The sequence below is a fragment of the Nyctereutes procyonoides genome, unplaced genomic scaffold (assembly GCF_905146905.1).
Source record: "Nyctereutes procyonoides isolate TBG_1078 unplaced genomic scaffold, NYPRO_anot_genome, whole genome shotgun sequence".
NCBI lineage: Eukaryota > Metazoa > Chordata > Mammalia > Carnivora > Canidae > Nyctereutes > Nyctereutes procyonoides.
Genome location: NW_026575031.1, coordinates 6,945,887 through 6,959,956, shown reverse-complemented (window position 1 = coordinate 6,959,956; position 14,070 = coordinate 6,945,887). Strand labels below are relative to the sequence as shown.

The 14,070-nt window shown below is 36.6% G+C and overlaps 1 protein-coding gene across 2 annotated transcripts in view; it reads right to left on the bottom strand.

Moving 5' to 3' along the window:
• Positions 1 to 14,070, bottom strand: part of BUB1B (BUB1 mitotic checkpoint serine/threonine kinase B) — a 48,429-nt gene that overhangs the window by 21,993 nt on the left and 12,366 nt on the right. For both annotated transcript variants that reach the window (XM_055316885.1, XM_055316886.1), the window contains exons 6-8: positions 8,589 to 8,758; positions 6,903 to 7,117; positions 6,639 to 6,730 (exon numbers count right to left, since the gene is read on the bottom strand). In XM_055316885.1, the coding sequence (XP_055172860.1) occupies positions 6,639 to 6,730; positions 6,903 to 7,117; positions 8,589 to 8,758 (477 nt within the window). The remainder of the gene's footprint in view (positions 1 to 6,638; positions 6,731 to 6,902; positions 7,118 to 8,588; positions 8,759 to 14,070) is intronic.

The window sequence follows — 14,070 nt, the reverse complement described above, 5'->3', positions numbered from 1 at the left end:
TTCATTATATGGGTCAAATGAGTTATTTCTTACATGTTTTGACAGAACACAGGGACAATGTGACTATTAAGACTATGTATAATTTAAAAAAAAGACTATGTATAATTTATTTCAAAAAAAAAGATTGAGAAAAGAGGCTAAAAAATAATTTACATGGATTATCAATAATTATGTTCTGAGTACTACTCTGTTATGATGAGGAAGGAAATTAGCCATAAGTTAGGGTTATCATATAGCTTATATTCCTTATAGGTGTAATAAATCTGAATATCATGTTAATCAAACCTAGTATATGAAAATTAACCTATGTAATACAGCCCATTTTCTACTATTTATCACTAAAAACAATTAGAGTGAGGAGCTGATGATGTAAAGTTCAAGGTTCTCAGCTGAGGGGAAAGAGTGAGAGTGATAATACAGGTTTGAAAAGAGTGAAGCATGAAGTACTTCAACCAAAATAAGGCAGATATTCTCAATCCTGGCTATGGACAGAATCACTTATGTATCTTTTCTATTATTATTTTTTTAAATTTTATTTATTTCTTTATTTGGCAGAGAGAGAGAGAGAGAGAGCACAAGCATGAGGAGCAGCAGAGGGAGGAGTATTGGGCTTCCTGCTGAGCAGGGAGGCTTGACCCCAGGACTCTGGGATCGTGACCTGAGCCAAAGGCAGATGCTTAACCAACTGAGCCACCCAGGAGCCCCTATCTTGTATTTTCTTATGTGCCTTTTTACAACTCAAGATATCTGGTCCCAGGGCACCTGGTTTATTCAGTTAAGCATCTGATTCTTGATTTCAGCTCAGGTCATGATCTCAGGATCCTGAGATGGAGACCCACATCTGGCTCCACACTCAGTGTGGAGTCTGCTTGAGATTCTCTCTCTCTCTCTCTCTCTACCTCTGCCTCGCTGCCTACTCGTATTCTCTCTAAACAAACAAATAAAAAATAAATAAAAATAAATAGAAAAACAAATATATAAAATTAAAAAAAAAGACATTTGGTCACTACCCCAGATCCACTAAATCAGAACCTTTAATGATAGGGTTCAAGCATCTACATACTTAAAAGGCTTCTTCAACTTGTTCAGCCTGATAAAGGATATCTACAAAAATGCCACACAAACATTATACTTAATGATGAAAGACTGAATGTTTCTCTCCTAAGATCAGGAACAAGATAAGAATGTCCATTCTTGCCACTTCTATTCAAAACTGTACCGGAATTTCCAGCCAGGGCAATTAGGAAAAAAAAAGAAATAAAGCATAAATTAAAGAAGAAACAAACACCATCCAGGTGGGAAAAGAACTCTATTTGCAGATAACATGATCTTATATATAGAAAATCCTAAGAATCTATAAAAACTATTAGGGCTAATAGTTCACCGAAGAAGTACAATAGGAAATCAATATATAAAAATCAATTGTATTTGATACACTTGAAATGAATAATCTGAAAAGGAAATTAGGAAAACATTTCTATCTACAGTAGCACCAAAAAGAATCAAGTACTTCAAAATAAAGTTTTGAAAAAGAAGTATGGACAGACACCAAAGAAGATATACAGAAGGCAAATAAGCATATAAAAGATACTCAATATCATATGTTATCAAGAAATTACAAATTAAAACAAGGAGATACCACCACACAACTATTAGAATGTTAAAATCTAAAATATTGACAACCAAATGTTGACAAGGATGTGGAGGTATGGGATCCCCGGGTGGCGCAGTGGTTTAGCGCCTGCCTTTGGCCTGGGGCGCGATCCTGGAGACTCGGGATCGAATCCCACGTCGGGCTCCCGGTGCATGGAGCCTGCTTCTCCCTCTGCCTGTGTCTCTGCCTCTCTCTCTCTCTCTCTGTGTGACTATCATAAATAAATTAAAAAAAAAAAAAAAAAAGGATGTGGAGGAATGAATGAATGCAAAATGGTACAGCCACCTTGGAATAGAGTTTGGCACTTTCTCACAAAGCTAAACTTAGTTTTACACTAAAATCCAGCTATATAAGTTGAAAACTTATGTCCACATAAAGCCCTGTACACAAGTGTTTATAGCAACTTTATTCATAATTGCCAAAACTGGAAGCAACCAAGATGTTCACCCATAAATAAACATCTACACAATGAAATATCATTCAGTACTAAAAATAAATGAGCTATCAAGCCACAAAAAGACACAAAGAAACCTTGAATGCATATTACTAAGAAAAGCTAGTCTGAAAAGCTTGCTTACTGTTTATTTCTAACGATAGGACTTCTGGAGAAGGTAGAACTCTAAAGACAATATAAAGATCGGTGGTTGCCAGGGATTCGAGGAAAGGATAAAGGAACAGGTGGAATAGAAGAAAGTTTTAGGGCACTGAAACTATTTTTCGTGACACTGTAATGATGGACACATGAAAAACCGATAGAACTGTAAAACCCTAATGTAAATTATGAACATGGGTTAATAACGTATCAATATTGGTATATCAATTACAACAAATGAACCACATTGATGCAAGATGTTAATAGGGAGAACTGTATACAGGGTTGGGGAGGAGGAAGTATATGGGAATGCTCTGTACTTTCTGTACAATTTTTCTATAAACCTAAAATAGCTTAAAAATGATATCTCATTTTTTTTAAGTGCAAAACTTGTATTCTGAAAACTGAAACACTGTTGAAAGAAATTAAAGAAGATACAAATAAAAGATATTCTATGTCCATGGATCAGAGATGGCATTATTCATTCAATTGATCAACAAATTCAGAGCACAATCTGTAACAATCCTAGCTGGTTATTTTGCAGAAATTACCAAGATGATCCTAAAATTCAGATGGAATTGCATAGGGACCAGAATGGTCAAAACAATCTTTAAAAAGAAGAACCAACAAGATGGGAGACTCAAACTTCTAGATTTCAAAAGTTGCAACAAATCTACAGTAATCAAGGATATGGCATAAGGATATACATATAGATCAAGAGAAAAGAAAAGTCTCAAAGTTAAATGCATACATTATGGTGGTCAGTTGATTTTTAACAAGAATACCAAGACCATTTGGGGCACCTGGTGGCTTAGTCAGTTAAGTGTCTGATTCTTGATTTTGGCTCAGGTCATGATCTTGGGGTTGTGAGACTGGGGCCCACATCAGGCTCTGCATTGGGCACAGGCCTGCTTGAGATTCTCTCTCTCTTGCTCTGCCTGTCCCCATTCCCTCTCTGAAAAAAAAATAAAGAAAGAAAAAGGAGTATCAAGATCATCTAAGAGGAAAGAAGTTTTTCCCAACAACTAGATATCCACATGCAGAAGAATGAAGTTGGACTCCTTCCTTATGTCATACACAAAACATGAGCTAAGAATGGATCACAGACATAAATGTAAGAGCTAAGAGCTAGAACTATAAAGCTTTCAGAAGAGAACACAGGAGTAAATCTTCATGATCTTGGGTTAGGCAAAGCCTTCTTGGATATAACACCAAAAATATAAGAAACAAAAGAAAAAATATATATAAATTGCACTTCATCAAAATTTTTAAACCTTTTGGGGTTCAAAAGACAACATCAAGAAAGTGAAAAGAAAAACAAAGAAAGTAAAAAGACAACTGACAGAATGGGAAAAAATCTGCAAATCATATATCTGATAAGGAACTTGTACTCAGAATATATAAATTCTTACAACTCAAAAATAAAAAGATAGGGGTGCCTGGGTGGCTCAGTGGATTGGGCAACCGACTCGATTTCAGCTAAGGTTGTGATCTCAGGGTCATGGGATCAAGCCCTGTGACAGCCTCAGATGTCAGCACAGAATCCACTTGAAATTTTCTCCTTCTTCCTCCCTCTGCCTCTCTCTCCACTCATGCTCACACTCTCTCTCAAATAAACAAATAAAATCTTTTAAAAAATAGACAAATAATCCAATTGAAAAACAGGCAAAAGATTTGAATAGACAATTCTCCAAAGACATACAAATGGCCAATAAGCCCATGAAAAGATGTTCAATATCATTCATCATTAAAAAAAGGCAAACCCAAACCATAATGAGATACCACCTCACACCCACTAGGATGGCAATAACCAAAAAACCAAAACCAAAAGAAAGTGAATAATAATAAGTGTTGGTGAGGATGTAGAAAAACTGGAGCCCTCATTCATTATGGCAAATTGGGACTGGAAAATGGTGCAGTCTCTGTGGAAAACAGTGTGACAGTTCCTGAAAATGTTAAACATGGAGTTACTTAATGACTCAGCAATTCCCTTCCTAGGTATATACCCATAGGAAATGAAAACATATGTCCACCAAAAAACAAAACAAAACAAAAAAAACCCCAAAAAACCCAAACCCATTCACAGAAGCGTTATTCAAAATTAGCCAGAAAGTAAAAACAACCCAAACATCCAAAGGGTAGCTGCTCTTTTTTTTTTTTAATTTTTATTTATTTATGATAGTCACAGAGAGAGAGAGAGAGAGAGAGGCAGAGACACAGGCAGAGGGAGAAGCAGGCTCCATGCACCGGGAGCCCGATGTGGGACTCTATCCCGGGTCTCCAGGATCGCGCCCTGGGCCAAAGGCAGGCGCCAAACCACTGCGCCACCCAGGGATCCCCTGCTCTTGATAAGTTCAGGAACTTGCAAACGGTCTGGTTTGACTATATGCAGGGGAGGAAATTGGAGACGTTAGCAGAGGCCAAATAAAGAACGGTTTTATAACTTAAGGAGTTTTGGTTTTATCCCAAAGGTTACACGGAGCTGTCAAGGAATTCTGATCAGGAAAATGAAACAATGAGATTTGCAATGTAGACTTGTGACAGCATAAAGAATGAAAGGGATAAATAATACTAGAAGTAGAAAGATTAGGCAGGTTGTATTAATCCCAGCAAAGAACAATGGAGACACAGAAATCATAAAGAAAACTGTTAAATCTATATAAGAATAAGAAATATATTTGTAATGGTTACCACTAAACAAGATCAAAATCAAGTAACAAATTAGTGGGAAAAATCTGCAACTCTTATTACAGATTTTAGCTCATTATCTTAACCTATGAAGAGCTCCTGGCAAACAAGGCATGCCTGGGTGGCTCAGTCAGTTAAGCATCTGCCTTCCGTTCAGGTCATGACCCTGGGGTCCTGGAATCGAGAGCCACGTCAGGCTCCCTGCTCAATAGGGAGCCTGCTATTCCCTCTCCCCTCTGCTTCAGCTCTCTCTGGCTATCTCTCTCACTCTCAAAAATAAACAAAATCTTAAAAAAAACAAAAAGGAAAAATATAAACTAAAGAAAAATGTTGCAGAGAGGTCAAATAAGACAGTCATGAAGAAGACTTTATTTTTTTAAAGAATTAATTTATTTGAGAGACAGAATGAGAGGAGAGAGAGCATTAACAGGGGGAGGGAGAAGGAGAAGCAAACTCCCTGTTGAGCAGGGAGCCTGATGCAGGGCTCGATCTCAGGACCCCAGGATCATGACCTGAGCAGAAGGCAGGTGCTTAACTAACTGAGCCACCTAGATGCCCTGAAGAAGACTTTAAATAAAAATAAAATTCAACATTTTCTATACCATATTTATTTTGACAGAGTTGAATCTACAAGTGATTTGAAACATTAAAAAAATAAACATCCACAAATGTGTGCTATCAATTTCTTCAGGTAATCCCTTATAGAGGTTCATAGGATTTTCTTCTTTTCTTTCCGTGTTTTTAAAAGATTTATTCATTTGTTTGAGAGAGAAAGAGAGCATTGTGGAGAGGGGCAGAGGGAGAGGAAGAATCTCAAGTACACTGTGCTCAGCTGATCTCATGACCCTGATACTAGCCAGGTACCTCTCCTTGAATTTTCTTAATAATAGCCTCCCTTGTATTGAGCTTTTGTTAGGCAGAATTTTTTGCTACAAATCTTATTTTTGCATTCCCATAGTACCTAGCATATAGTGATGAGGGGTTATAGGTTAGTTATGAGAAAACTCTGGCACTAGGACACAGAATCTGACCCTAGTTTATATGCTCTGCACTGCTATGTATTAGACTAAATCTCACACTGCCTGATGATCTAAGTATCACCTATCATTCTTTTTCTTATAAAAGAAATACTGAGGATTAGGAAGAAAAAGACATCCAGAAGGAAAGAGCAGTGTAAGAGGAAAAACTATCATAATTTCTAATTATTGTCAATAACAAAGGTAGAACAGGGTACCTGGGTGGCTCCGTCTGTTAAGCATCTGCCTTTGGCTCAGGTCATGGTCCTGGGGTCCTGGCAGCCAGCTCCACATCAGGCTCCCTGCTCACCAGGGAGTCTGCTTCTCCTTCTCCCTCTGCCCCTCCCCTACTGCTCATGCTCTCTCTCTTGTGCTCTCTGTATCTCTCTCTCAAATAAATAAAATCTTAAAAAAAATAATAATAATAAAGGTAGACATCTCACTCAAATCAAAGTGATTATCTTTGACTATAGCAATGTAAATATAAACCTATGAAGTTTATGCCTTAATAGGAATATTACCAAATGGTCTTTCAGCCCTAACATACTCTAAAGAACACAGACATTAAAAAACCACAATTTGGTTACTTTCATTCCCATAAAGAAGAAAATGCCTTTGGGAACCAGGATAGGTGTCTTTGCATACTCTTAATAATTCCCACCTCAGAATATCAGGAAATCAAACTCACATAACTGGCTGTTGTGCAGTTTCTTCAACATATGGAGTAAAACTGGGAAGCAGAGAGGGTACAGTGGTCACAGAAGGTGTACCACCATGAGGCTGGCAATGAAGAAGAAAATGAAAATTACCACAGTTATATATTCTGACACAATCTATGAAGACCATGCCTAATCATTCAGGAAGAATGAAAAGAGATACTAAAAATACTCCTCTACTCTAAATCTGAAGTCTTTGTTAAGTCGGCAAGAAGACTGCATCTAAGAGTCCTTACCCGGTATTCCAAAGGCCTGCCTGTGTTCCAAGGGCCTGCCTGCAGCTCATTTTCTTTGGCTCTGGACACAGGGGGTGCTATCCATGGCTGAACTGTAGGCTTAAACAACTCTGCTCCAGAAGCCTCATCAGCATTTTCATCAAAAATAGTAATTCTGGAATTACTTTGCATCTGTTGAGGAACTGGATTTTGGAGTCTTCTGTTCTGGTTTGAAGCTAGGAGAAAAATATTAAAACTTTATGTAAAATCTGTAATTATCAGGATGCCTGGGTGGCTCAGCGGTTGGCATCTGCCTTTGGCTCAGGGTGTGATTCCCAGAGTCCTGAGATCAAGTCCTACATTGGGCTTCCCACATAGAGCCTGCTTCTCCCTCTGCCCTGTATCTCTGCCTCTCTCTCTCTGTGTCTCTCATGAATAAATAAATAAAATCTTAAAAAAAAAATCTTTAATTATCAACTGAGATGCCAGATAAGGTATATCTAACTTTTCCTAAAATCAAGGAAATTACTCATACTACCATAGAAACAGAGATTTTTTTTAAGTAATAGTTTAAAAACCTCACATGAATCAAATTAGTAACTTTTTAATCCATTCTGTTACTTATACTCTCCCTCCTTTCCCTCACCTCCAATCTTTTATTTATAGATGTTAAAAAAAATGTTCTACATCTTCCTTCAGTCATCATTCTACCATTGTCTAGCTTTCTCAGAGACTACACTAACCTAAATCTTCATTTGTCAATTTAAAATTTTTCTTTTAATGGAAATCAGCTGAAATGTGCTGAATCTAAAGAAGACAGATCAGTTCATTTATTAGGGGTGTTCTCTGTAGTAGGGCTCCTTACTACAATCAAGCTTCATTATGATTTAGATGAAATATTCTTTAGGTCTATATGCTCTTTATACCCTAATTCTAGGATCTGCAAGTAACATTTTGTGTTTTTTTTTTTTTTTAAGATTTTTATTTATTTAAATAAATAAAAATCAGAGGCAGAGGGAGAAGCAGGCTCCACGCAGGGAGCCCGATGTGGGACTCAATCCCAGGTCTCCAGGATCACACCCTGGGCTGAAGGTGGTGCTAAACCGCTGAGCCACCCGGGCTGCCCAACATTTTGAATACTGGTAAGTTGATAACATAAAAGGAATAAGAAATTGTTTAAAATTCTGGTTTGTATGTCTAACTGCTATAAATATAGTTAGTAAAAGCTTATTGCTCTCTGTACTTTCTGTTCAATCTTGCTCTGAACCTAAAACTTCCCTAAACATAGTAAATTTAAAAAGAAATTTTAAAAAATTGCATATCATTGATCATCTTTAGGTATACAGAGTCTAATTTCTGACACCAAAAAGCTGAAGATCACATTAATATATTCTCTCAGGCTTTGGTACATGTAAGCTTTACTTTGACAATATGAAGCTATATTATTGCATATCTTCTTTCGACTAACAACTCAAACTCAGAAACTCTTGATGTTTCCTATATATTAAACTTTTCTTAATTAAGACACAAAATTGCTGACATCTTTTGCTTTTACTGCATACTGTAACCTCAGCTCTCTGAAGACTTCTTTCTTTTTGCTACCTAGTATTCAGAAAACTAGGACAGTATATATTTATACATATCTCTACATAATTTGCCTACCACCTGAGACTAAGAGCTTCCCATAATAACACTTAACAAACTTACCCTTGAGAGCATCTCCTACACGGCTGATTGGAGCTCTTGCTGTCTTTTTCCCTTTGCTTTTTAGTTCAGCCAGTGTGCTTCTCTGGGGTACAGAAGGTCCAGAAACTTCCTCCTCCTCTTCTTTCTCAAGTGCCAACACAGTTTGCCGGGACACTCGAGCTTGGAATTGTCTAACAGTAAAAGAAAGGACAATCAACTTTTGGGGAGATGAACACTACTCACTAGAAACAAAATTTCTAATTTGTTAAAACAAGGTAGAGGAAATATAGAGAAATAGCCCAAAGAAAGTGTTTATTCTCTCAGGAATAAAGAAAGCTACCTTGACATCAGAGAAAGTTTGGAATAGGATGACTCTTCTTCCTTAAAAGTCTAAGTTTGACCAATTAGCATAGTCTGAAGAGCACCACTAGGCTGATCTGAGGATCAGATCAGGGTGACTAAGAATTTATTAAGATTAGAGTTTCCCATCAATTTTTTAAACTTACAAAATAATTGAAAGAGTAAATGAGCACCCGTATATTTTTCACCTAGATTCACCAACTGTTAATGTCTTGCCATATCTATTTTATTACTGTGTCTCTTGTTCTCTCTATGCATGTTGCTCACCCTCATATCATTTTTTCCCAAACCATATGAAATGAAGCTGTATCCCACATGACATTTTACTTTAGCAAAGCTGGTAAGAGTTTAAAGATTAAACTTCCTGTGCTGCTACCAAAGCTTCACATATTATCAAAAGGGTAAAAAACCAGAATAAACTGCAAGTGCTAGCCAAGACGGAGCAAGCCCACGATAGCCTCTTTTTCACTGGGTAAAATGAAAAACTCTAAACAAAATACAAAAAAAGCAACTGAGGCCTCTGAAAAGTAAACAAAAGCAAGTGGACTGTAGAGAGGAGTCAAACTTGAAGAAACAACCCACACAGGGTTGTTTCCTGTTTTTTTTTTCTTCTCTTTTCTCTTGTGGTTTTAAATTGTTGCAATGATGGTGTGGGAGGCTAAAACCTCATCTTTCTGGCCAAAGTACTGGGAAAAGGGGACTCTGAGAGCCAATGAATGTGGGAGAGATACTGGAGAAGATGAGCTGAAGAAGGGGATCTCCTACTTCTCTACATGAATTGGCACAAGTCCTGGACTCACTCCTAAGCTATGCACTCAGAGGGCAGGTCCAAAGCAGCACAGAAAAGGCTTTGAGAACTAAACTATGATATAAACTATTGCCCAAGTCCTAGACTAACCCTTGAGCAGCCTACACATGGGATAGACCCAAAGGTCTTGAAAACTGAACTGCTGTTGGAACCACTATCCACATGAGAAAGAACTTGTGATATCTGAAGGTCAGTTGCCTACTAAGACAAAAATATCAACATTCCCTAGAGAATATCAACCAACAGAACTCAGAGTCTAATAACATAGTATCAGGATAAATGTCCAGGATATAATCCAAAATTACATGACAGACAAAGAACCAGGAGAACATCATCAGTTCTCAAAGAAAAAGGTAATCAACACATATCAATATCAAGATGACCTAGGTATTGGGAATTTTCAGACAGAGATTTAAAAGTAGGTATTATAATGACACTCCAAGAGATAAAGGTAAAAATATGTGAAATGAATAGAAAGAAGTTCTCAGCAGAGACACAAAAACTATAAGAAAGAATCAAATGGAAAACAGACCTGAAAAACACATTATCTGAAATAAAAAATTTACTGGATGAACTCACCATCAGAATAGAGATGGCTAAGGAAAAAGTAAATTAACCTGAAGACAAATCAACAAAACTAGCTACTCTGAAGAACAGAAAGAAGAAAGGTTAAAAAATTTAATACAAAAACAAAAGAATAAAAAGGAGCTTCAGGGACCTATGGAACAATATCAAAAGGTCCAACATATGTGTAACTCAAGTCCCAGAAAAAAGAGATAAAAGTGCAGAAATTAATGGCTGAAAACATCTCAAATTTTGTGAAAGGTATAAATTTACATATTCAAAAAGCTCAGTAATCCTTTTGCTCATTTAAGCAAATGGCTTAAATGCAAAGGTAATCATACCTAGGCACATCATAAAAAACTTCTGAATATCAATGTTAAAGAAAAAAATGTTAACTGCACCCAGAGAAAATCAACACATTACATACAGAGAAGGAAGGAACCATTCTCACAGAAATCATGATTCCAGAAGACAGTGCAACAACATCTTTAAAGCACTGAAAGAAAAGAACCACTGACCCAGGATTCTACATCCAGTTAAAATATCTTTCAGGAATGAGGATGAAATGAAAAAATTCTTGGATAAAGAAAAAAACAAGGGAATTTATTAGCCGTACACTCCCTCTAAATGAATGGCTAAACAAACCTCTTTAGGTTCAAGGGAAATTATACTAGAGGAGAAATGGAGGAGACCATTTTCCTTCAAAGTTCTCTAAAATATGTAAGGCTGAAAAAAAAAATATGTAAGGCTGATTTATAACAACATTATCTGGTGTGGTTTTCAATGTATGTATATGTAATACATATCACAAGTATACCAAAAAAATAGGGAAGATCAAGGGATCTATATGGTTATAAAGCTTCTATATTTTACTCAAAGTGGTGAAATATCAACTCTAAGTAGACTGTGAAAGGTCAGGTCTGTTTATAATATGCCCTAGGCAACAACTAAAAAAAATAGTAACAGATAAAAAAAGCCAATAAATTAAATTAAATTAAAATGAATTACTATAGAATATTCAGAAAATCCAAAAGAAGGCAGGAAAGGGACAACAGAGAAACAAAAGATAAAGAACAAATTGAAAATAAATTAGGAAAAAAAAAAGAAAATAAATTATAAAATAACAGATCTAAATCCAGGACAATCAATAATTAAAGTAAATGTTCTAAATACACCATTTAAAAACAGATACTGTGAGAGCTGAGGAAAAAACAAGATCCAACTATTTGCTGTGTATAAGAAACTCACTTTAAATATGAAGACATAGACAGGATAAAAATGAAAGAAAATCCATACAAAAGCCTGTATCATGAATGTTTGCAGCAGCTTTATTTCACAATAGCCAAAAAATGGGCACAACCTAAGTGCTCATTAATTGATGAATAGATAAACAAAATGTGGCATATCCATAGAATGGCATATTATTGAGCAACAGAAAGGAATGAAACACTAATATATGACACAACTATATTCATCAATGATGAACATACTTGAATGAACCTTCGAAACAGTATGCTAAGTGAAAGAAGTCAGTCACAAAAGACCACATAAGGTAGGATTCCATTTATGTGCAAAGCCCAGAATAGGCAAATCTAGAAAGAGAAAGTAGATAAGTGGTTGCCTGGAAGTGGGTGAGTAGGAATGACTGCTAATGAATATGGGGTTCATTTTGGGTGTTAAATATGCTCCCAAATTAGATCGTGGTGATGGTCACACAACTCTAAAACCGTTTAAAAATTTTTTTTAAAAAAGGGAAAAAGATATATCATATACACAAAAGAAAGCCAGAGTGGCTGTATTAATATCAGACCTAGAAGATTTCAAATGTTTATGAACAGGGATAAAGATGACATTATATAATGATAAGGATCAATTCTAAATGTGTATGCTTCAGAACTTCAAAATATATAAAGCGAAACAAAAGGGACTTAAAGAAGAAATAGACAAATTCATAATAAATGGGACTTGAAAATTCCTCCCTCAGTAACTGATAGAATAAGTACACAGAAAATCAGCAAGGAAACAGAAGACCAGAAGAGACTACCCATCAAATTGACCTAAATAACATTTAAAAAAACATTCCACCCCTAAGCAACAGAAAATACATCAAGTGTCCATGGAATATTTATCAATGACAGACCATATCCTAGACCATAAAACAAAACTTAATAAAATTAAAATTTTTTTTTCAAAATTAAACATAGAAATACCGTATAATCCAGTAATTCCACTACTGGGTATTTACCCAAAGGAAACAAAAACATTAACTCAAAAAGATATATACACACTTATGTTTATTGCAGCATTGTTTACAATAGGTAAGATACAGAAGCAACCTAAGTGTTGGGGTGTCTGGGTGGCTCACTCAGTTAAATGATTGCTTTTGGCTTGGGTCTGACCCCAGGGTCCTGGGATTGAGCCCCTTGTTGGGCTCCCTTCACAGCCGGGGGTCTGCTTTTGCCTCTCCCTCTGCTTCCCGCCCCCCCACTTGTGTGCGCTCTCTCTCTCCCTCTACCCCTCCCCTCACTTGTGTGTACAGGCTCTTTCTCTCTCTCCTTCTGCCCCTCCCTGCACTTGAGTGCGTGCTCTCAAATAAATAAATAAATAAATCTAAAAGAAAAAAAAAAAAAAGCAGCAACCTAAGTGTCTATCAACAGACAAATAGGGCAGCCCCGGTGGCACAGTGGTTTAGCACCGCCTGCAGCCTAGGGCTCGATCCTGGAGATTCTGGATCGAGTCCCACGTCAGGCTCTCTGCATGGAGCCTGCTTCTCCCTCCGCCTGTGTCTCTGCCTCTCATTCTCTCTGTGTCTCTATGAGTAAATAAATAAAATCTTAAAAAAAAAAACCAGACAAATAGATAAAGAAGACATTGTATATTTATGACCATGGAATATTATACAGCCATAAAAAGCATGAGATGGTGCCATTGGTGACAACATGGATGTACCTAGAGCATATTACCTGAAGTGAAATAAATCAGACTGAGAAAGACAAATAACATAGGATTTCACTCATGTGTAAAATCTAAAAGAAAAAAAAAAAAAAAGAAACAAAATGCACATAAGACCTATAAATACAGAGTACTAATGGTTGCCAGAGGGGATGAGGATGGGTTGCCGGAGTGGACAGGGGTGGGTGTACTGGGCAAATGGGTGAAAAGGATAGGGAGACACAGGGTTCTAGCTATAGAATGAATAAGTCATGGGAATAAAAGGTAAAGCATAAGAAATATAATCATTGATATTGTAACAGCTTTGTATGGTGACAGGTGTTAGCTATACTTGCAGTAAGCACAGCACAATATATAAACTTGTTGAATCAAAAAACAAAAACAAAAAAAAAACTTGTCGAATCACTATGTTATACACCTGAAATTAATGTAATATGTATCAATTATACTCAAAAAATATTTTGTGGGATCCCTGGGTGGCGCAGCGGTTTAGCGCCTGCCTTTGGCCCAGGGCGCGATCCTGGAGACCCGGGATCGAATCCCACGTCGGGCTCCCGGTGCATGGAGCCTGCTTCTCCCTCTGCCTATGTCTCTGCCTCTCTCTCTCTGTGTGACTATCATAAATAAATAAAAATTAAAAAAAAAAAATATTTTGTAAATTTCAAGAGGAAAACCTAGGATAAAATGTTTGCTAAACAGAGTTCTCAAACATACCAAAACATGATCCATACAAAATACAAATGATAAGTGAGACTTCTGTGAAATTAAAAATTTTTGTTCTATAAAACACACTGTTAAGAGAACAAATAGACCACAGTT